This window comes from Mizuhopecten yessoensis, unplaced genomic scaffold, assembly GCF_002113885.1.
Source record: "Mizuhopecten yessoensis strain PY_sf001 unplaced genomic scaffold, ASM211388v2 scaffold9253, whole genome shotgun sequence".
NCBI classification, from domain to species: Eukaryota; Metazoa; Mollusca; class Bivalvia; order Pectinida; family Pectinidae; genus Mizuhopecten; species Mizuhopecten yessoensis.
The window spans coordinates 1,199,255-1,222,971 of NW_018407955.1; the positions used below are offsets into that span (position 1 = coordinate 1,199,255).

The 23,717-nt window shown below is 36.2% G+C and overlaps 3 protein-coding genes across 5 annotated transcripts in view; 2 read left to right on the forward strand and 1 right to left on the reverse strand.

Annotated features, from left to right (window-relative positions):
* LOC110457602 (spindle and kinetochore-associated protein 3-like) overlaps positions 1-5,665 on the reverse strand; it is a 17,796-nt gene extending 12,131 nt beyond the window's left edge. The window contains exons 1-3 of one of the 3 annotated variants that reach the window (XM_021508946.1): positions 5,600-5,665; positions 1,318-1,524; positions 673-823 (exon numbers count right to left, since the gene is read on the reverse strand). In XM_021508946.1, coding sequence (XP_021364621.1) covers positions 673-823; positions 1,318-1,491 — 325 coding nt within the window. In that variant the 5' untranslated portion in view covers positions 1,492-1,524; positions 5,600-5,665. Of the gene's footprint in view, positions 1-672; positions 824-1,317; positions 1,525-3,020; positions 3,135-5,599 lie in introns of those variants that run through there. The other 2 variants (XM_021508944.1, XM_021508945.1) reach the window with 2 other exon arrangements.
* LOC110457588 (seizure protein 6-like) lies at positions 3,169-5,742 on the forward strand. The gene is made up of 3 exons (XM_021508922.1): positions 3,169-3,283; positions 4,572-5,627; positions 5,714-5,742. The coding sequence occupies exons 2-3, from the start codon at positions 4,661-4,663 to the stop codon at positions 5,740-5,742; spliced, it is 996 nt and encodes a 331-aa protein (XP_021364597.1). The 5' UTR covers positions 3,169-3,283; positions 4,572-4,660.
* Positions 5,743-5,761: 19 nt separating this feature from the next.
* Positions 5,762-14,010, forward strand: LOC110457601. Its single transcript, XM_021508943.1, has 2 exons — positions 5,762-5,881; positions 8,409-14,010. The coding sequence occupies exons 1-2, from the start codon at positions 5,774-5,776 to the stop codon at positions 11,649-11,651; spliced, it is 3,351 nt and encodes a 1,116-aa protein (XP_021364618.1). The 5' UTR covers positions 5,762-5,773; the 3' UTR covers positions 11,652-14,010.
* The last annotated feature ends 9,707 nt before the right edge of the window (positions 14,011-23,717 follow it).

Sequence of the window (23,717 nt, forward strand, 5' to 3'; positions counted from 1 at the left end):
TAATTTTCCCTTTGGGGCCCCGCCCTGGCCCCAGGGGTTGGGGTAGGAATCCCAATTTTACAATTTTGAAGCCTCATCTACCAAGGATGATTCTGACCAAGTTTGAAAAAAATCCATCCACTGGTTCTTGAGAAGAAGTTGAAAATGTAAAAGTTTACGCACGACGCACGACGGACGACGACGGACGAAAAGCGATTAGAATAGGTCACTTGAGCAAAGCTCAGGTGACCTAAAAAGCTATATTGGCGAATATCACATACTTTTTTGATTGGAAATTTTAAACATGTCCTTTTAACAGACTTATACGAATTTGTATGTGTGTGTGTGAATTTCCAGTGACAAGTATACCTGAAAAGGATACAAAATAGTCAATTATAGGTGCAAAATTGACCTATATTTGATATGAAAAAAATCCTTGATGTCAATTTCAGATTAGGATTTTTTGGTTAAATTTACCTGAAGAAATTTTGCCCATGCATACTGTATAACATGAAATATTCCTTATGAAACTCTACCTTTTTGTCTATAGCCATACTTTTATATGTATGCTGTACCTTCATGTATGTGTAGCCATACTTTTATACAAAAACTGTACTATGTAAAAATATGTGTATTGACAGCAGATATACTGGAATTTCAGGGATGGCAGCCATACTGCTATACATGACGTACCTTTAGGTGTGTAGCCATACTGCTGCATGAAGGTCTCAATATCCTGTACTGCTGCCTTTTGTTTTGCTATCAGGGAGCCACACAGACCCAGGAACTCATCAAATGCTTGACCTGTCTGTTGCATGTGTTCCATCTTACCCCTCACATCCACCTGTATTATAATAATAATATAATATACAACATTTATATAGCGCCCTATATAATTAGTAAAATTACTCTAACTTAAGGCGCTTTAAAATAATGCCAAGCAAAAAAATATTTTGTGTTTCCATTTACCCTACCAAGGTTGTTTTCTGTGCCAACCCTAGACTTACTAAAGCACTTTTCAAAGAAACTCTGTAAAAGTCAAGATCAACCTAAAGATAATATATATATAAAAATATTTTTAAAGATGAAATTTGTTACCTACCTACCTTCCTTTTCCATACATGTTTCTAGAAAGAAACATTATATTTTGTTTGGCCTTAACAGATATACCTTACACTTCCTCGTATTGAACATGTCTGCTAATTACAGCCAAATAAAATATATTTCTGTTACTTATTACCAGATTCAAGTCAGAAATATTTTACTTCCTTTAAAAATGTGGTGTTTTGACTACCACTGCTTGCAGCAAGTCAGCATCATCAGCTGATATATACATACCTTTGTCTCTTTGACTTCCTTCTTTAAGTCTGATAGTTTCAATATGGCTTTAGAAGGACATCTTTTAGTGTTATTATCATAGTCCTCTATCAATTCAGTCACACCCCGTTCTGTTGCAAGGCCAACCTTACGGAGCTGTGTGAAAAAGTTCTCCAAAGCTGATCTGTCATCCATGTTTGGCACTAATGATTAATCTTGATCAGTGTACTGAAGAAAGAGAAGTGTTTAAATTAAATTGCTTGTCTAAACACATGTACATATATCATAGTAAAATCCTGAGCAACATATTTTACCAGTATATAAACAAAAGCATTGTGATCATGACCGTAAAGAATACTAAAAAGTTAAAATTTCATATAACAGGTCTTTTCTTGACATTCAATGTTTTTTATAAAAGCCAGAAATGTTATTTATAGTATAGCACTTTTCAGTTTCAATGTTTATAACATGTCTTACACATTCAACACCATCATAGAATGTTATGAAATGTCATGTCCTCTAAAATTCATTTACATCTTACTATTCTGCATGCGAACATTAATTCTGCCATAATATACAAAACTTTTAACATAATTTTTATTTTGTATATATAAAGTATATTTGAGTGATAATTTTCACCATTTAATCAGAAAACACTGTTTTGAAAATTAGGTCAAGCGGAAGCTAAAATAGCACTACAAATATGTGTAAACAAGAAATTGGAAAATGCTCTACGTATTATGGCTATATTAAATAACAAATGCTTACATCATAGGTCCACCTAAAAAATTATATATTCAACAGTACACATATATATTATGTGAATTCCTTTTTTTAATTGGGGTCTTTAAATACTAAATAGGACTATATAAAGCCACTCTGTAGTATATACGTCTCTGGATTTATCAAGGGTTAAAATTAAGGGTGACTTTAGCCTTTCATGGGGGGGGCTTGTTGAACTTTTAATGTTTTTATTTACTATATTACCATTTCAGTAATGGCACATACATCTTTCAGTAATCAAATTGTTACTGTACAGTTACCAAAATGCTGGATGGGGTAATGTGACGTTAAGCCCAATATGATTCATGCACAGGGGCATGCAACTACTGTTAATTATAAATAGTGTGGCAGATTTTAATTGTCATACATGTATAGGCTTACATTCGCCTTCTAGCTTCAAGCTAGGGGGGATTTCCATTTAGCTCAGTGGTAGATCTAGAGAGTGCGACTAGGAACCTGGAGATTGAGGGTTCTATCCCTGGTGGAAGCACACTATTCTCCTTTCTGTTACAATATTGATATTGTTAGACTTTCAGTCGCTGGGTACATTACTTTCAGTCGCAGAGTGCGTTATTTATTGGGATATATTTTAATTAACGTACCCATCGACTGAAAGTCTAAACAAGATCAATATAAATAGTTGCTTGTCCCCGTGATTCATGTGGTGGCATGATCCGTACAGTTAAAATACAGGAGTTCGTTACAAATGCCTGAAACACATATATGCTATACTGATATTATTGGTCACAGTATTCTATGTGTATTTCAGACATGTGTAACGAACCCCTGTGAATCGTTAATATATTTGAAACGAAAAATATTTATTATATATTTGAAACGAAAAATATTTATTAGAGCCGTTACATTTCTAACTAAAACCGCTTATTCACTGTCTGTTTAAGATATTAAAATATAAAGTTTCCTCTTGCTGAGATACGAACCAAATCAGAGCATGTACAGTGACACTAGCTGACAAGTAAGTGTTGTTATTGCTTACCAAACGTATCAACCAAAATTCAAAATGGCGCGCCTGATTTAACGTAAACATAGAAGATTTCGCTAAGGGGAAACTACTCTGTCTGAAATAAATAATATCGCACCTGAGGCACTTGTTCACAGGTAAAACAGATCGAGGCTTAGACATTTAAAGTGACAGCCGGTTAAAAAGTAAACCAAAGGATTATAGAAATGAAAGGATATGAAGGTAAATATTTCTTATTAATTTTATCCATGAAAAAATACAGTGTATTGTAAAATACTTCTTAAATATTGTCAATAAGTATGGCCCAGAAACGCCCCCTTGTTTACACGAAACTATTAGTGAAACATAGTCGAAGATAACTGATTTGTTCATGCACTGACTGGAAATTACATATTTTTTGTCAATATCAATGTTAAGTTTTCTACCATATTTGGGTATAAACGTGGTGAAATAATTAGCATATATTTCAATTGTTTTCCTCAAAATAATAAAAATCCGTAAAGTTTATTTTTTACTTCTATGTAATGTGAATATTATTGTCGCTACATAATATAATGACATCATCGTTATTTCTTATACGAATCTAACATATTCTGATATTTAGTTTTTATGTTTACGTTCGTACTACACACACGACACACACGTTGTAACACAGCTTGTATTATACATGCTATACAGTATGTTCGCCGACTGATAACGTCCAATATGATAACATCATTAGATATACTCCTACATAGTGTTGTGTTACAAATGATGCTTAGATAAAGTTTATCGTCGGTCATACTTAATCACTGATATATTTTTTATACATAGACCGTGTAGTTCAGCGAAGGGAGGGGCCGGGGTACATATTTTGAAAGGAAAAATACTAGTGTATCCGCCAATGTTTATCACATAAGCATGTTTCCTTCTAATGTATGCAATATTTTGAAAGAAGATACCTAAAATGTACTTTACACAATGGTTAAAAAAACCTCTTTTTCCTTTGGGACTTCAGAATATCAATTAATAAAGATTATCACGAAATCTAAATATGTATGGCGCGTGTTCACTATTGGATATTTTTTATTTATTTTTACGTTTGAAACAGCAAATCATGTCAATGAGCGAGCAACTTGATGTTGTTTCAAATAAAAAATTGAGCTTACGCAAAAAATAAATCGAACACTTGTGGTAAGAAAATCAACCATTGCTACATATGTAGCTTATTTACCCTAAAGTGTTCCATTTTTATTGCAATATTGCTGATAAATTCAATATTCTCATTGCATAAAAAATATATCATTACGTTAGAGAGAGAGGCTTTTACCCCTTTTTTGGTAGCGCACGACATTAGGGAATATTCAGACTACACAATTGTAAACGTTTATAGCGATAAGACGCATGCGTACAGTATACGTATAGATTGGGTCTGATACAAATTGCATCTAATACTAAATAACACTACCGTTATCTTTGAATTCTAAGTCAGTATTATAAACTAATGCGTCACTTTCTTATCAATGTGCAGGGTAATGAATTACAGCCTTGGGGAATGCACAACTGAGGACATATCTCTGTTAGTTATATACCCGGCCTAGGCTGACCGCTGTTCCGACCATGCGCTGGTTACTGCTATCGTTGCTGTTGCTGATGGCCATCTCTCGTAATGGCGGGTTCTACCTCATAAAACCCGCCGTGCTCGCCACAGATCGCATATCATACAGAATATCGTCCAACGATCTAACGGATTTGACAAGATGCAAGAAGGAAATTAAATTCAATAATGACGAGGATATATTTATAACTTACCTGAAACGTTCTTATAATGCTAATGTTATACCTAGTTCGAATGTATCCCTCGAGTTATCGACCCTGGACAGCAGTAATGTCCAACAAACAGTGAATGTATCTGTGAAAACATCAAATATTACCCACTTTACACTACACGGAAACAGTATTACGATAAGTGTGGGTCCTAATAATTGCGAGCAACACATGTTGCGTTTCGAAATTTTCGTCAGCGTTATAAAACCCAGTGACCGTTGTCCAGATCCGGGAACTCCTGATAATTCTCTAAGGATTGGAGAAGCAAAAGAATTCGCTATTGGGACCAACTTCCGGTTTTCCTGTCAGCATGGATACATCCTGTCAGGGCCTGAGAATATTGCCTGTGTCAGGGACCCTTATACAGGCATTCCTATTTGGACCAGAAGTAGTCCTATATGTGTTAAAGGGTGCGAGAAGCCGGCCGCTCCAAGGTTTGGAAGTATATCTGGGTTGACCTCAAACGATTCTGTAAACTTTAAGTGTCAGAAGTCTTTTGCATTAGTTGGCCCCCAAAATTTAACATGTTTGCATGATGGCGCCAATACAACTTGGAACGATTTCCCGCCAAAATGTATCGTTACCACGTGCCCGGCAAATGGCTCCGTGTTGACAGCCACGTACGAAAGTAAATTTATCGCCACACCTGGTTTCCCAGGAAATATAATTTATTCAAATATGACATGCAAGTGGGATATACAACCAATGGATAACAAGTGTATTCATATTTACTTTGAGACATTCGATATCCCAAACAAAGGTGTCGTTTTTGAGATCCACAAATATGTCGGACGTTTCTCGGGGGTCGGGATCCTCGTTTGGTCGTCTCGCCCTGGAGGAGGGGAGCCGAGTGGTGCTTTTACTGTATGCGCTAGCCTGTTACGTGTATCGTACACCAGTGGAGAGATGGCCGCGACAGGACATGGTGGGTTACAGATGAGGTACCTGGCGCGACCGGTCTCCAAGTATCACGCGGCCTATCAGAGAGCCGTCCATGTAGGCTTCAATGATCAGGTAAATATAATGTATCCTGATTATAGGACGCGTACTGATAGTGTATACCATAGATAACGTATTTAACGACCTCCCGTGTATTATGTTTACAGAGTGTATATAAAGATGAACCATTATGCACTAATTGTATATATAACCGTATTTATCGTAATCGCTGTCCCTCTTTGTGTATACTCCATATACTTTTTACAAAGCTACCCTCAGTGTCATAACACCAATTATATATTTTGTTATGAAGCGCACATTTAATTTAACATTTCGGAGATATTACTGGCTGTAAGGTTCCATTATTTTAATAATGACGTCTAAGGTAGGACATGTTCATGACAGCCTTCTAATTGAACGTCACATCAAGAGGAAAATTTGGAGTCAAAACGTCGATATTTTAGAATTCAAGTCAGTCTAAGAAATCTTTGTCCTTATAAATGTTTGTAACGAAGCATAGTTACACACTAAACAGTATCTTACATTCGTTTCCATTTCATTTGAGATTTAGAAACTAGTTTCCATTTTTTAATTGTAGCTCATCAGAGCCTCGGGTTGGCTGAAATAAAATAAAACAAAATAAAAAAGTCTTGAGACTCGTTCCATAAATTTCATTTGAAATGGAAACTCATATAAAATCCGCTGTTTAGACAAACACTTATCATTTACATACGCTGCAGACACATCTGTCACCTGGAGAAGAGTTTTGAGGTTTAGCACTCTGCATGGCTGAACTTCAAATTAACCAATAGAAAAATACGGAGTAACGAAGTGCCTACTTAAAAAATAGCAAATCAAACAAAGTAAACATGTTTAATGCATTTATCCTTGGATTGAGAACTCTTTGTTTGCATTTCTTAGGAGTGATACTAAATTAAATTCTCCAATTGTCAAAAGCCCAACGCCAATTCGTTAACCAAACGCATTCATTTCCATTGGTCAAAATTATAATTACATTGTCAAGTAACACTTATTCGCGTATTCGTGTGTACATGTATTTTATATGAGTTTTGCTTCGTGTCGGTGATAATTATTATTGACCATAAAATGCACTAAGGATAGTGTATCTAACGACTTAGTTTACCGCTAAGTCAGGAGAACTTAATACACTATGTACAGGTTTTATATCTACTGGTACAGATTTTACATCTACTGGTACAGGTTTTATATCTACTGGAACAGGTTTTATATCTACGGCCTGGAGTGGTTCACGTTGGATATGTTTACTTCTCAGCATCATAACATCTAGCAGGAAGCAGTAGCGGGACGTGACGTGACCAATACAAACTGATTATCCACGTGTAAATACACGGAAGTCACTTTGATGTATTCGTGGGTAGTACATGTATCTACAGGTACACGATGAATACCGTAAAATATGTCAATGGCGCGCCGATAATTTGTTATCCCTTGGACTCTCCGACTATCCAATTGGGAAACATTGACACTTTCAGTAAACTAGAAAATGCTTTCTGGACTACAGAAAGTAGCGACGGTTCCCGGTTCTCCGACTACAATAAAGAGAAATATATATTGTCAGTAGGCGAGTATACTTTGTTTCTTTCAGGAATTAATTCTGGTTTGCATTGTGACGCATTATTTTCTACCAGAATTAATTCATTAAAGAAACAAAGTATACCGGGAACCGTCGCTACTTTCTGTAATCCAGAAAGTATTTTCTAGTTTACGGAAAGTGTCAATGTTTCCAAATTGGATAGTCGGAGAGTCCAAGCGATAACAAATTATCGGCGCGCCATTGACATATTTTACGGTATACATCGTGTACCTGTAGATACATGTACTACCCACGTATACTTCAAAGTGACTTCCGTGTATTTACACGTGGCTAATCAGTATGTATTGATCTCGTCACGTCCCGCGATAACATGTACACCAATAGATTTTATTGTAATACAGCTTGATTTGACAACTAACATTTGATTTAAGATCAGAACAACTTCCTTGAAAAACACACTTCGCTTTATAATAACATGGCATAGCGTCCCAGCTTCCTTTCAGTCATGCTTTTTTATGATTGACCGGCCCCATCCTACTTCACTCAACTAAAGTAAGGGCTTAGCTAGCCTTTGTTTGGAGTTGGTTCATTTAGGTGCGGGTCAAGGGCAGGCCCTTGGTAGTGGGACAACGGGGTACAACAAGCATTTTGTTCTTGTTTTGTTTTGTTTTTCTGTTTATTAATTTGGTAAATTCACCTGCCTATCAGCGTATTGACAGCTTTGGAAGCTTTCAGTTGAGCTATCCTTACGCTGCACCAGTCTTGGGAATGCTAAATGTATGTCAACTGCAAGTTCTAGTCTCCATATCCGTATATTCTATATATTATATCTCAGCAAACCTAACCGTTTACGCCAGTTTCTTTCTGTTTAAACCCTTTCCCCCATTCACCACTTAAGTGTTGTAAGTCAATCATTAAAAGCTCTGAAGCGACATGAAGAACGATAGGAACACAATAACATTTAACAATAAGTCTCTATTGTATGATCATCAATTTTTTTAATCACAAATTTACTTGTTTTTACAGGTAAGCGCCGAGCCGACAAAGGCGACAGGTCAGACGGAACCCGACGACAGTTCCGATGTTGATGTTCCTGCCATTGCCGCCGGTGTCACTGTTTCCGTTGTACTTCTCATCATTGCCGGAGTTGCCTTATATATCTGGTACCGTAAGAAATTCCCAGTGAGGATGATCATTGGCAAAGACTTCGGCAAATTCACCAATCCGGCTTACAGTAGAAAATCTTCCACCGCCACGCTAACACGTCAAGATTCGTTCGAGAAGGAGATCCAGAAAATGTCTGCAGAAAAATGTGTTTCTCATGACAACCACGTTGATTTGAGTGACGAACAAGAATACCAACCGACATCCGGACTTACCATGTTGGGAAGTATTGGACTACGAGAAGGATTAGATGATTTAGACAGTCCAGAAATGAAGAAACGGTTTTACACGAAACAGAGAAAGAAGGTTGTTCCTGGTCCCAAAGTTGTTATAGAAGAAGAGGAGGAGGGGGAGAAAGGAAAAGTAACAAATATTTCAGATTCTTCTTCTGACACTTCTGACACATCTTCTACGGAGGAAAAGAATTCTGCATCAGACGAGAACTCTGATGGGGAAGGATTCAGGCCAGTTACAGATGCACCAAAGATCAAACGAAAACGCATATCTACGTATCTCAACGAGGTGTTAGACAGACAGAACTCTCACGATAGTTCTTATGTGGATGAACAAGACGGACCGGGAATCAGTTCGGATACAGGGGTTGTTCCCGGAAGCGTAGATGTGGTTGTACACGCAGAAAAGCAACAGATGACAGATAAGGAAATGCCGGACAACGACGAACAATCGAACAATGAAGAGTTGGTAGAGGTAAGAGTTTCTTCTGACGTACCAAGTGCAAACGATGCTGTGGAGCAAAATGAAATAGATGAAAATGCTAAAGGTGTAAGCAAGCCGGATAGACCGTTACTGAAGCTTGGAATACAAGGCTTGAATTTCACGGACGACGTCGACGATAACGAAGGTAGCCAATCATCAACTAGTACAGATGAAGATAACAAAACAGAAGAATCCATGAAAACACAGAATGATCTTATCGTAGAGAATGGAAAGGAAACGAATTTTACAACTGCGGAAATAATGACAGAGGTAAACAATTTGCTTCAGCAGGAGACAAAATCCTCATTCGAGAGCATTGGTAAATCAGAGCCAATCAACGAATCTGGTCAAGTAGAGCATATCGTTGTACTTCCTGACGTCACGGAGGTAGATGATGTTGAAGGAGAACATGAAACATTTTCTGTCCCTGAAGAAAGCAACGCTTTGACATGTGGCAAATTTTCCGATGAGAAGGAAATGTTGATCGTCGGGATACCCGATGTTTCTGAGATATCTGCAGTTTTAACTGACATTGCAAACGAAACAGAGGCGAGCAGCAAACAAGATGCCGCCGAAGTGAGCTCCGTCCCCTCGTTGTTAGACGAGATACAGTTGGAAGGGGTAAACTTAACGAATGATACCTATAGGGGTGCCACATATGGTCAAATGTCTGATATGCAACCAGAAAGTGCCGCGGTTGATATTGCAACAGAAAGAATATCGGAAGAACCGGAAGAACTAGCACACAAAAAAGAAGACCATACTGTTCCAAATCAAGATATTGTAGGATATCTCACTAGAGACGAGATGCGGGAGTTAACGGCTCGTACCAAGTCTTTTGGAGAAGATTCTCTGTCATCTGTTTACAGTGGAGAAATAGTCGAAGAGGATCTTCCAGTTGCTGAAATTGCGGAACAAGATTATTTTTCATCGGGTTTAAGTCTTGACGAAACAGACAGTTTGGAAATTCCTTATAAAAACAAGGCAGAAGTGCAGTTTGAAAGACTGATCCAGGACATTGAAAAACACTCAAACTCGTCCGACGTTGAAGAAGGGGGTGAAGTTACGGAGAATGCAGACCAGGAAGACGAAACGACGAAAACCGAACAATCAGTGATATCATTCGATTCCAGTCCTTTTGATAGTATACCAAACGAGTGTAATGGAGAAACATCCGACTTCCTACCGCTTGTTGACCACTCAAAGAGCAATAATTCTCAGACATTGACTATTGCTCCTTCTTCAGATGAACGTTTCGCTAATAGCTCAACAAAGCAACCCTTCATCGATTTCTCAAGTTTCGAAGAAAAGAATATATCCATAGATAAAAGTTCATCAGCCCAACCGACCTCACTTTTAATGTCTGGATTTGATATGGGCGAGAGTAGCACAGACGTGCAGAATCAGCTTAATGTTTTGAAAATCCCCCCAGACGAGCACCTCTTAAACGCATCTAGTGCTGAGGACGACAGTGATGACAGTAAGGAATCGAATGAAGATTTGATGGAGTATGTTGTTAATCCGGACGTTAATGGAGAAGGCATTGCAGACGACGAGGAAGACGACGATCAGATCGATGAGCTGCAACTTACGACAGAGTCTGGTGGAAAGGGAAGGCGAACGAGCGTTACCCTTGAAAACCCATCATTTGATACGTTAGATTTTTCCAAATTTCAACAAAACACATCAGATGCAAAACTAGATGATAACGACAAAGAATCAGATGTTGAAGCTCGCATGAAACCAACCGCCCTTGGACGACGAGAGAGCGTCTCTCTTGATAATCCTTTCTACGATACCAATGACCAGGTTTTACCAGAACCACAACAAAAAGGAGAGAAGTTACGCGTGATTCAAGTGTCAAATTTACTCGTCACTCCTCCGACTTCATCTAGTGAATCGTCAAGTGAGGATACCGAAAGTGAAACGGGAAGTGGGGGTGAATACCAAGTCAATCCATCCTCTGATCGCGAAGACGAAGATCTCAAAACTACGAGCAAATTCGAAAAGGAACTCCAATATCCGGATCTACCTGAAGGTGTCGTGAACTTTTTGTCGTTTGACAGCGAAAGTGAACGTGCAAATGCGACAGAAAGCAAACCGACGCTAACGAGTCTTTTAGGTATTGATCCCCGCGAGAGCACTAAGTTGGAACCGGTAGAGTCGGATGTCTCCTCTCTCGATTCAGCAACACTTAAAGAGATCGAAGACATTTCCTCAGATTCAGAAGCTAGCAATAAAGGTCATGGGCTTGCATCTTCTACAGCTAGTGCGTCTGCGCCGAAGAAATTTTCTCTATCATCTATCTCAAGGAAATTTAAAAGTAGTTTTAAAACGACGGCAAAACCCGATCTGAAAACCGGAGATAACGATATTGTGGATGTATAGCATGATTTCTTTAGGAGTTAAGTCCATGGAATTTACTTAGTTACAATACTCATCAACACAATTCGCTTAAGTTTCCCTGTCTCATCGCAGGGGAAACGCTAGAATTTAACTGTTTTGACCGATTTACCCTTAATTTCGTTAAGATAGGATTGGAGCGAAACGGAGCCACATGTTGATCGTTTAACAGGTTTTTCAACTTGTTAAAGTGCCCGTCACGAGTACGGAGGGAAAGGCTTTGAATTCCAAACTGGCCATATTGGAATTTTACTCTCCTGTTACATAGTATAGAGCACTGTTGTTTATACTTTTTAATCGTAGATTGTTCTGCATGGTATTGGTTTCTTTTCAGAGGGGTTTCTTAAAGCTATTAGATATAGTCAAGCTGCAAAACAGTCTAAATGGTTAAGTTTGTATAGTTATGATAGTGGTACGGAGCTCCTTTATGATTCCAGTACCGTTGCCACAAAAACCTTAATTTTGATGAGGATATTTGTATCTGTATCACGATAGTGTTATTTAAACAGTTCTGAAAAGATACCGATACATTGCGGAACTTTAATGAAAAATAGATGACATAAACAGAAGATATGTTAACAACAGTGTTCTGAGAGTAAAAATACAACTCGTCAGGCTGGAGTTCGGACCCTCAACCTCCAAACACAATACGGTCGCTCCAACTAGCGGAGATACCAAATCAGCTGTAGTTCCCAGGGAAGACAGTTATGTCCAAAACGAAGTTAAGGGGAGATTACTGTTGAATAAGGACTATGGAATTATCCAGTATTTTGCCTTCAGTTGGACAGGATCCTTCAGGTAAAATGTTCCGTGATTTTGTGTTGTTTCTGTCGCGAATAGTTCCAACATGTTTGGCATTTTCTCCATTTAGTAGAGTTAATGGCAACATACGAAAGATATTTTTTCTCGTAATTTCCCATTTCAGACGGAAAGAAAAAAATCCTTTAACCCCAAACCTCTAAAACAGAGAGCTTATCCACTGCCTCATCGGTCATGATATTAATTATGTTAATATTTTTCTGCAGCATCACCCGAGACAATTTCAAAATTGTCAAACACCCTAAACTGACCCACAACCTCAAACTGTTTTTTTTTCTAAATAAAGTACGAATAAGATAAATTTAAGGAAAATAGTTTTGTATGACTAGTAGAAAAGTGATAAGACACTCTACCTTAAAATGAGATTGTTAACCCGAATGATGTGTACAAAAATGTGATATGTATTGCAATCGGCCATTTCCGTGAAATAACGAGCATGCGACGGAAAAGGGTGACGTGGTATTTATCGTTAACTTCACCATAGAACGGGATATGCGACCAAAACAGCCATGCATTTTGGATATTTCCAAAACTGTTGAAGACATGTTAAATGTGACGTGTCAGCAAACGTCGATTTACGGCACCAAAAAATAAGTTGCGTTTATACAAATCCGCGAAAGAAAGTGCTCACAGATGATTGATTTTTCATGGTATGAATGTATGATATCATGCAATTGGCAGACTATTATCGCTTATTAAACGGATTCCATTTATTGTTATCGATTTTCTGTTCGGTAATGTATTAAAAACAATATACATGTATTTCATTTCGCGTTACATGAGGCAACGGAACGATAAGCATCGCCTTGTTGTCTTAGGTGTTACATGGGCCGAAGCATGCTAGCTACAATCAGTTGTGGAGTAATTGCTTTATGATAATAAAATATATGTGTGTATGTGTGTATGTGTGTGCGCGCGCGTGTTTGGGTGGATGATATAATTTATGAATAATATGCTTTTCATGTGTAACGTTAGGGCCGGGCTTTTGTGTAATCGTTTTAGTAAAATATATATGAAATCAAATAATTTTGTCTTAACAACATGTAAATCTAATATATAGTATAGAAGCATATGAACAATGACTGTATTCCAGCATTTGATATTTATCAAGTATAGACTTTTGTTGAGGTTTCGAGGTTGATATATCCTTTTCAGGTTCATAACCACATATTTACTGAAATAAAAGTCCCTTATTGATATATAAGATATGAAACTATGCTGTTTTTATTATTAAACGAGTTGGAACGTAAAGAAATCGTCAAAAGAAAAGTACTGCATTTGACAGTCTTTTAGAGCAATATGACGTTACAATTTAAGTGACGTCAAAAAGAGAGTATTGGCCTGCTCTTTTTCTAAAAATAGTAACACCGTGTCATTATCACAAATCACCGACATAAACGTGATCCTGATCCTACCAATGAAGTTGTAGAACACTATGCATCACCTTACATATTGAATAAACATGTTCCCCAATCGCGTGGTGGCTGGTGATAGTGCTCATCTTACTCGAGTCAAATACTTTTTAAAGTTGTAAAAGACAACCGGTAAAATAAACCTTCGTATTTTTTTTTATAAATTCAATTTGAAAATTTACTGACTTGAGGAAAATAAAGATAATGACCTACCATCACACGTTTGGTGAACCTCCATTTCTTCTATGCCGTTCATCTCATTTATAGAAAGCCACATGCTTCCATTAGTGTGTACGATCGGGGAAACGATTGCGATACATTATGATGTAAATAATTTGAAGATGACGGCGCATAGAAATGAATAACTAATACAATAATGTCCATAATTAATTACCAGACATGTTTATCCGACGAGGAGTGAGGAATGAAAAAAAGAAGAAAAAAGAATGAATGATTGATTATGGAAACCTATGGTGTTTGTCGGAGAAATATCTAATACCACTTGATAATTCAGTTTCGGTAATTATTTTTCTTTCTTACTCTCGTTCGCGTTTGTTCTTTTATGTTTCTTTCGTCACTTTTTGCTTGTTTGTTTCCTTCTTTTGTTCATTCGTTCATTTTTTCACTTGTGTCGTTATGGTAGGAATCACATGCCACTTGTGTCGCTATGGTATGAATCACATGCCACTTGTGTCGTTATGGTATGAATCACATGCCATTTGGTTAACGTATGCTGGCGTCGATCATATGTAGTTCAATTGGCCCCGCTCCCCGATCACGCGGCAAGATGTTTTACCCCCAAACCGACCTAGTAAATTATAGATAGACCTACAATGAAGTACAATAATTCTTTTACATTACGTTATTTCCCAGTTGGATTCTATATCAATCGACCCTCTTCCGAATTTTTTTCGCACTTATTTTTTTATTGTCCTATAACGAAAATTATCCCGCGAATTTTTTGTTTTTTTTGTTTTTGTTTTTTTACTAATCAATTAATAACATTTTACCGTGATAAGTCAAAACTTTGCCCAAAACAGTAAAATTTTACTCAATCTGATTAAAATCCTCTGTTACATGGCTCCGCCTGAACAGGCGTAGTACGAAGTTAACGAAGCCATGCATGTAACATATGATTTTAATCAGATTGAATTTACTTTGTGTCTAATAGGAATGACGTCAACATGTGCAAGCAGAAAGTGATACTTTTTTTAACTGTAAGATATTGCCACACTTCAATAGAACTCTAGTGAATGGTTAATCACTCGTCTATGGTTCGATTTTCCCGGCGGTGATTATAAGTGTACGTATATACGTATACGCGCAGTGAATAATTATATATAAGAAGGTATACATGTACGTGATAAGGGCGGTTCGCCTCGTCACCATATCGATATCAAGTAAATAAATTTACATCGTTTTACGTTTTATATTATAATGGAATATATGATATAGCTCTAGGTTGTGTACATATGAGATTGTATCACCTGTGTGAATGGCATACTCACCATATCAATATGAATTCCAAAAGGGAAATATGATCATATATTACCTGGTGTAAATAACACCTACATACCTAACCACGGATATAACTAATAGTCTGTACGAGAGGAGAGTGATCTAAAACGAAACCTCTCGTATAAAACACCAGGGTAAGGCCCAGACCAGAGACATATAATGTATAATATACGTATCTGCCCAGACTAACCCTCGACCCACAAATAAATTAATATAGTGACATTATATAGCAGTGTCATATGCGTAAAACGGTACGACTTGGTTCCCGCGTTATAGTATTAACTAAAATGTATGCTATCAGTATGGCAAGCTGTTTTTGTTTTTTTGCTATTTAAAAACAAATTGGAATTTTGGGCACTATTGGAAGTTGTAAGTTATCACTTCGCAGCAAGACCCTCGTACAGTACGTACACGCAAAGACATATAACACGTTACGTCATTCATTTTGAATGGATTTTGATCAACCTTTATAGAAAACATCTCAAAAGATGTCATTAAAGGTCACAGTTACTCTTTGTGAAATCGTTATCATCGCTTAGTGACTTCATCTTTTAGATATAGACTTCAGTTTTAATTTAATTTATTTAAATATTTTATGGTGTTTTTTTTCATCTGATTGAGATTTTAATTAACCAGAGACGTATATCTCTGAATTAACGTTACCTCTGAAAATATCGTGAAATAACATAAGTCACTAATTTCAGAAAGCTAACTATTACCGGTAGTCAAATAATTAATAACGTTAATGATGGCTTCACCCTTTTTGGGTTAACGGTATAAACACATTTTTGATGGGTAAAGGGAGACCACTCTGAAATGAAAAAGGGAAAAATTCCCGTTGCCTCGTTTTCGTGGAATCGTGTAAAAGGCAGACGATTGAGAACTGTCAGTGGTGCTTGCGTGTTGTGATTTACGAGTGTTTTACTCTTAGTTTTCTTATCAAATGTGATGACAACGAAATATAAATGAGGAACAACGGAAACCCTCAACAGGGTGAGTTAAAATATTTAAAATTTGTGCCCACAATCCTGAGAAATTACTCCAATATATTGGTCCAAGTTTTCGACTTTGTGTTCGTTTTCATGATCTTACTTAGGCCTAGTTCAACTTCTCCAAAGTTATTCAACCGTGTTATGTATGACTTCAATTCTGCAATCTCCTTATCATGAAAACCTGCCTTTTGAATATAACAATCATATATTATCGTTGATTACGTCCGGTTCGAACGATGTTTAAAGTACTTTTAAGTAGCAAGTGTCAACTTGTTTATTTACCATGACCTGTGTGTATTGGATAAGCACATTGTTGTGTGTTGTTGTATATTTATTTACATTCCCGTTTAAACTGTTTCACCTGTCAAAGCACACAATAAAACCCAACCACCAGTGTCTATGCAATTGGATTGTAGATCACAGGGTTGTGTCAATTAGGTTAAGTATATGCCTGGTTGGATATAATTGTTTAAATGTAACACAATAATATTTAAAGGATTACTTCCTTAATGTCACGCTACCACAATATTGGTACAATTTTGACAGTTTTTCAGTTATATAAAAAAATTCAGATCTTGTATCTCAAATGTTTCTAAATTCTTGACCAAAAACTTCCTATGATGGCTCATTTTAAGAAAAAAGTTTTGATTCTAAGTGATTTGAACTGAAAAGTATAGAATCTCTATATTTGGCTGGTGGCTTCCTGGGATAACAAACTTTGAGAATGACCTTGACCTACTTTCAATGTCACAACGGTTAAATATGTAAAACTGTAACTTGTGCGTGGCGCGAGCCAGGGGGAGAGCACGAGAGGGGGGCAGGAGCCCACCTCTCATAAGGGGGGTCCGGGGAGGGACATTTATTGGTCCTCAGCGCCACGTAGGTAAACAAATGTTGTTTTCTTTGTTTTCTTTGTGGAGAAATAGGGTGTTGTGTGACTGTACCCCTTAAGCTTGAGTGCAAGGAATTTGTTCACTCAGATCACTTTTATATATATTGTCACAGGAAAAACTGTTAATTTTCTGAAACTTTGGTTGATTTCGGAGAAATGTCAAATGTGTTATCAATTTGTAGAATGTGAAACAGAATCACAGATCAAATGGTTGATACAGATTAAGATCGTCATTGATTATGAAAATCAGAAATCTAGAAATTACAAGTACTGAAAACATTAAGCTTAAGTATGATTATTAGCATCTGTTTGACAGTGAAGTAAATATATAATTTGCAGTTCAGTTAAAATGCCTAACCGATATCTTAATTGTAAGAATTGTACCTGCTGACCCCATTGCATGATCGTAAGAGGTGACTGAATTTGGGATCTTATCTTTTCTCTTCTTTCTAACCAACTTTCTTCTTCCTAATGTCTCCCTTGACAATGCCTCACTTTTGGCATTTAGTTTAGTGTTCGCCCCTGTGAGGCAGGCTTTGGGTTCTGCCCCCTGGCCGAGACATACCAGTCTTTAAAAATTTCTATTCCTGCTTACGCTCAGCAATTTAGGACTGGGACGGCTGGTTCGCCCGTTGTCAGTATAATGTGACCGGGTGGGGTGTCCTGCTGGGTGTCTTTGGCAGTATGTTTCAGTGAGGTAGCACTATAAAGTTGGCATCAGTTCCACGCTATCACAAGGAGACAAACACGAACATATCGCAGCCTCCCAAAACACACATGCATGCATCGTGCACACAGGGGAGGCCGTCCTGAAATGACCATAGCTGTTGATAGGACGTTAAACCAAACCAATCCATCCATCTGTCCCAAAAGTTTTGTCCATGGCATATCTTCTACACTACTTCATCTGGGGTAACCAGATTTGGTATATAAGTACTGCATCCTTGATATCCAGGGATTACGCTCACTTCTGCTCTCTGCACCCCTGGAATATGTCATAGCAAAATTGAGACATAAAAAAACAGAATTTGTTCATTTTAAATTTGTTCTTCTGATGTCTTTGAATTCAAGCATTTTTCTTCAAATCTACTTTCGACCTCAGTTGTTGGAACTCTAATATCTTATATTGGTGGTCGTATGTATATTAATTAACCTATTTTTGTATCAAAACAAGCAAACAGAAAAGAAAACAAATCCACAGAAGATATAGAAATTAAAAAGGAGTTTCCTTGAATTAATTGCTTAGTGTAATTTTCCTGTCAAGTTACATATCTTTCAAAGTTCTTTTTTCCCCTTATTATAGATTTTGTAGCCCATACATTTGACTAATTTTGATGCACAAACATTTGACTGATTTTGATGCACAAATATTTATAATTCCTGGCCATGGGTGGTAACATTTATAAAGTTCTACATTGTAGGTTTGGCAGTGTGAAATTCCTTAGTTCGGCACCTGCAGTTTTTCTTTTTGCTTTTGTTTTATTTCTATTTTGAAACAATAACATTTAAATAAACAAATATATAATTCTGTAAAATGCATCACATTGCATACTCCCCTTTTTATGGAATGCTTCTTTTGAAAAGGGATTAAACAAAAAATTCCCAATAGAGACTGGTAATAATAAAGTTTATTTAATTTGTTGGTACATCATAAATCCTGTGATTACAATATAATCAGGACACATGTGATAGATACTTGTTGTTCATTGTTTCATGAACACCCCATTGATTTCCAATGTAAATTGGGGTTTAAAAGATAAAAAAAATAGTTGATTTGACTATTTATATAATAAAACACACTTCAAGTAATAGCACTGACAGCCATGTATACCAGAATGACTCTGTGTTGTACTATCAGTGTTTTTGTTTGGAATCAGCTGGGTGTGCATTGTCTGGTTTAAAAAAGATTTGTTGAAATGTAGCAATTATCAAGATGACATTTCCGATCTTATAAGTGTATCAAAGCTTGTTTTTATAAAGGTGTTAGAACCAGTTTGATGGGTTTGGTTAAAAGAAGTATACATATGTTATCAAGGTTCTTATAATTCCACATATATATATATATATGTGTTAACCCAGGTTTGATTAAATCATTGAAGTGTTGTCTTAATGTGTCCAACTCTGCACTTATATTTAAATAATGGCATTTAAGTATTGATTTATTTATCAGTACTTTATGCTTGTGTTTTTTGTGTGGAGATTTGACTGGAAACTTAAACGAAAGCAAATGTTGGAACTCAATGGGTTGTACTCTACAAAAGCGTTCTGACACAACGCAGGTTTGTCAACTCGTGATACAAACACGTCCTGTCGCAGACCCTGAACAGGTGAAACAGAGCCCCGTTGAAACTGCAGGTAAATGACTTATAACCTAGCTGAAATTACTTATTTACAGATGTTTGGTTGGATTTTGGGTGTGGTTTTATTTATCTTTTAAACAGTTAAAGTCATTACATATGATATTGATGGTGTCAACAGAGGATGAGGCCAATCATTGACTCATTTGTTAAAGCACCACCAAATGTACTTCGGGTAATTGAAAATCACCAGAATTTAACTGGGTTGATCGGTGAGGTTTCACACAATACTGAAACGTTCTATCTTGGACACAATTGAAGAGACAAAATAATATCAGAAGGAAGAAATAAAATAGGGTTCAAAAATAAGTGTTTTGCTTACAGTAGGGGCAACAGATAAAAATCTGATTTCTTTATAGTAAGTATCCATGTAGTGTTTACACATAGGATGGGACAGATTTAACCACATGTACAAAAAACAAACAACACCATTGAACTGGTTTCACATGGAACTCCAGGCTTTATTCACACTCACTGCACATGTCAAATACTATACTGCTTTAAAGATGCTTAAATATATATGTATATATCACTACAGTCCCCACACCTGTGATTTCGCACTCTTTGTCCACATGAATAAGACAAGGAATTGATTCAGCTTTTTACAGGACTGGAACAGCATTATGATTGTTTCTTCCCTTCGTTATCTTTTTTACCGAAGTGAATAATATTTATCGGACATGTCTTGAGGTCTGAAAGATTTAACAGAGACTGTTTCACATGTGTGTGTATATGGTAACAGGCTTCTGGAAAATATATTTATTAATCATGAAGTTGTTTTACTAGTACATGAAGTCTATTCTTAAAAGATTTTTAGTAAACATCAGTATACAGTCTGTATGAGTCCATTATAAAAATGTCTACGGTGGTGAAAGGGTTTTATAAAATTGTTACTCTAGCTACATGTATACGCCAGGCCCTTAGGAGTTAAACTCATGCCAATAGTAACCTACCTGGTAGGCCCTAATTAGTATCATGTTAGTTATCATAGGGCTTATAATTAGGGCTGTAAGGGTTAGGGGAACACAAATTATGTCCTTAATCAACCACAGTACAATAACTTAATTTTTGATAATCTTTAATTTACATCAAATTTGGATATATATTGAAATAAAACATATGATATCCATACAAATCTATCAAACTTTTTTTTTGAATTTGCTTAAAGGTGTGAACATAATTATACCTGCATGCTTATACATTATAGTTATAAGGATAATACAATGTATCGTCCCAAGTATTGGTTTAAAGGTCTAAATTACAAAATTGGTAGAGTTAACTTGTATTTCGTATCCTGTTGTTCAGTTCCAATAAACTTGTATAATATTATGCTTTGTACCTGTACATGTATACTCCAATTTCGTTTAAAACCACCCATGGCTTGAGTGTCGTGACGTCGACTTTATCAAGTGGTATTGGTTACAAATCTATGTGCGCTTAGCGATACATTTAGAATCATTAGTATTGTAACACTGTTGTTTAGGAGAACATTTTGTGGGCAATTATACCCGGATTCTGGCACAGTGTATATTGACATTACTGGTGCTGTATATATAGATCACAATGACAAACGCACTGTATAATACCTAATTTGTATATGTCAACTTTAGCTAGTGTATATAAATGCATGTCGAGTGCCAGGTGTATAAAAAGACTTAGGTCTCTGATGCAATCTTTAGATATATATGGAAAGGGGGTTTTGTTATATAGTAATAAAATAAATTGAAATGTCAATTTAAATTTAAATATAGAGATTAGATTTTAACAGCAGTGCTAACAGGCTAGATCAAACATTTAAAGCTATAATTTAAACTGATGGACAGATGACCAACCATGTGAATCTGCTTCTTGTAATGTTGATCTCACAGTTTTATGGGATTTTTTTTCTGCATTATCTTTAGGGGGCTGAGCATGATCTTGTATTGATAATTGATAAGTGATTTTAATACTATCGGGTCATAATTTTATGGTGGAGGTCAATTAAATATTTTTCTGGTCAAATACTTATAAAAGGGTCAAAGGTCTAGACCTTCAAATGCTTCTGTTCAAGGCAGTAACTTGTCAAAAGGCTGCAAACTTCAATTAGATGGATGTTTCCTTACTAGAAATGGTAGGGAAGTTGTTTCCTCATTAAGCTTAAAAGCTTTTTTTTTAGAAACAAATGAACTTAAATGATTTCTGCTCACGATATTACCTGAATCTTTTATTGACTATTTTTTTGTAGAACTTGTTCCAAGACAGTTTTAAATCAAAACAGAAAACAACTTACAAAACCTTGTTAATACTTTTAATTTTCAATCAGAAGGGATTTGTTGGGTAGTGCATTGGATATAATGTACGGGCCTTAAACCAATTCCAAGGGGGCCAGAGTTTCATTTACCCCGATTGGATGGGCAAAGGTGATGGGGTCACCTAGGCCTGCCCACGACTATGTAGGTTTTCTTCAGGAACTTCAGTTTCCTGCTCCTACAAGATAACTGATTCAGATTCTTTTTTAATCAAAAGCCTTATTTTCCTAAATTGAACAAGTATCTTACATTCTTTATACTAAGGAGTTGTATTAATTTGAACATCCAGGCCAACAAGAGTGATAAATATATTAGTTGAAATAAATCTTTTAAAATTATTTGAGTAATGTATAGTAATCCGAGGGCACTGCTAGTGGTGACCAGTGTTGTACAATGTATACATGTACCTTTATAGTATGGGTCAAAGAAGTAATATAGATGGTATAAAATCCCATATAACACTGGATCCTAAATACCTTTATAGTATGTATACGAACGGGTTAAACCAAGTGAGTACCTATATATATATAGCTAGATCACAAAAACTGATATATACAAAAAAATCCTTAAAAAAATGTTCAAGATGAAATTTAAAAGAAAACATGTTAATTAACAATTCATCAAATTTGTAGGTGATCAAGCTGGTTAGTCTCCTTCAGCTGCCTGGTACACAAATCACGTAGTCATTGAAGGCCAAGGGCCATTTAATGGGGCCATCATTTGCTTTAACAGTCAAATCATTGCCGCCTAATTGATTCTCAGTGCTTTGTCTGTAACTGTATAGAAGGTGTGTGATTGGTTTCCTGGTACAAGTCATGAGTAATGCCTTCCCTGTGTATTAGCCTGCATATAGACTTCAGTATCTTCAGCGTGTTTACTCATTGTTGACATTGTAGCGTAGCAATACTGACATCTAAATTACGATGTTTAGCGCATTGGATATTGTCCCAATGCAAACATATGCTTTTATTCCTGTCGGATATATCTACAATAATGTATTTGTTATTAGACAATATATAATGATACACAACTCATTTGTTACAAAGGAGGCGTCATTTTATGAATTTTTCACTTTACTTTTTGAAACATTTTCTAAAGACTTATATACATGTAGGTCAGTTTTTAAACTGTTTGATAGTGTTTCCGTTTAGGGTGACCTGTTTGTGAATTTATTGTAACACATGAAAGAAACAATTAATCTGTCTGTAAACTTTGTTTTGTATTGCAGTTTTAAACATTATAGGCTTATACACAAAGGTTCATAGACAGACTAAATATATATGTACAATATATGTCATAGTTAATTCTTTTATTTAATAAAATCTATTAAGGACTTAAAGTATTATCCTTTTAAGAACTTTTTAATTCATGATGAATGTATTTCACGTTTCGAGACATTTATAAATGCAAACACTGGTTGTGTTATGTGCTTTAGTCGTTATTTCAACTGAAATCATGTTAATTAAACAAGGTAAGTGCTTGCATTTTATTTCTTCTATCTATCTTTTTAATAGCAAACACTTAAAGAATGGAAAAGTTATGACAAATTTGAAAGACAGATATCCATTTTCAGGGTTAAAAAAGAGAAACAAAACCATTTTTCCAGTCTCGGGAGTTAATGATTGAACTGATCAAGTCAGAACTGACGTGTAACATCTTCAGAATTATTTCTGTTTTAGGGTATACACATACAATTCCACTAGTCTAATGCCATGGGCTTTTCACTTGAAGATTTTTTGTCAGGGCAAGTGAAAATTTTCAATATTTACTCTG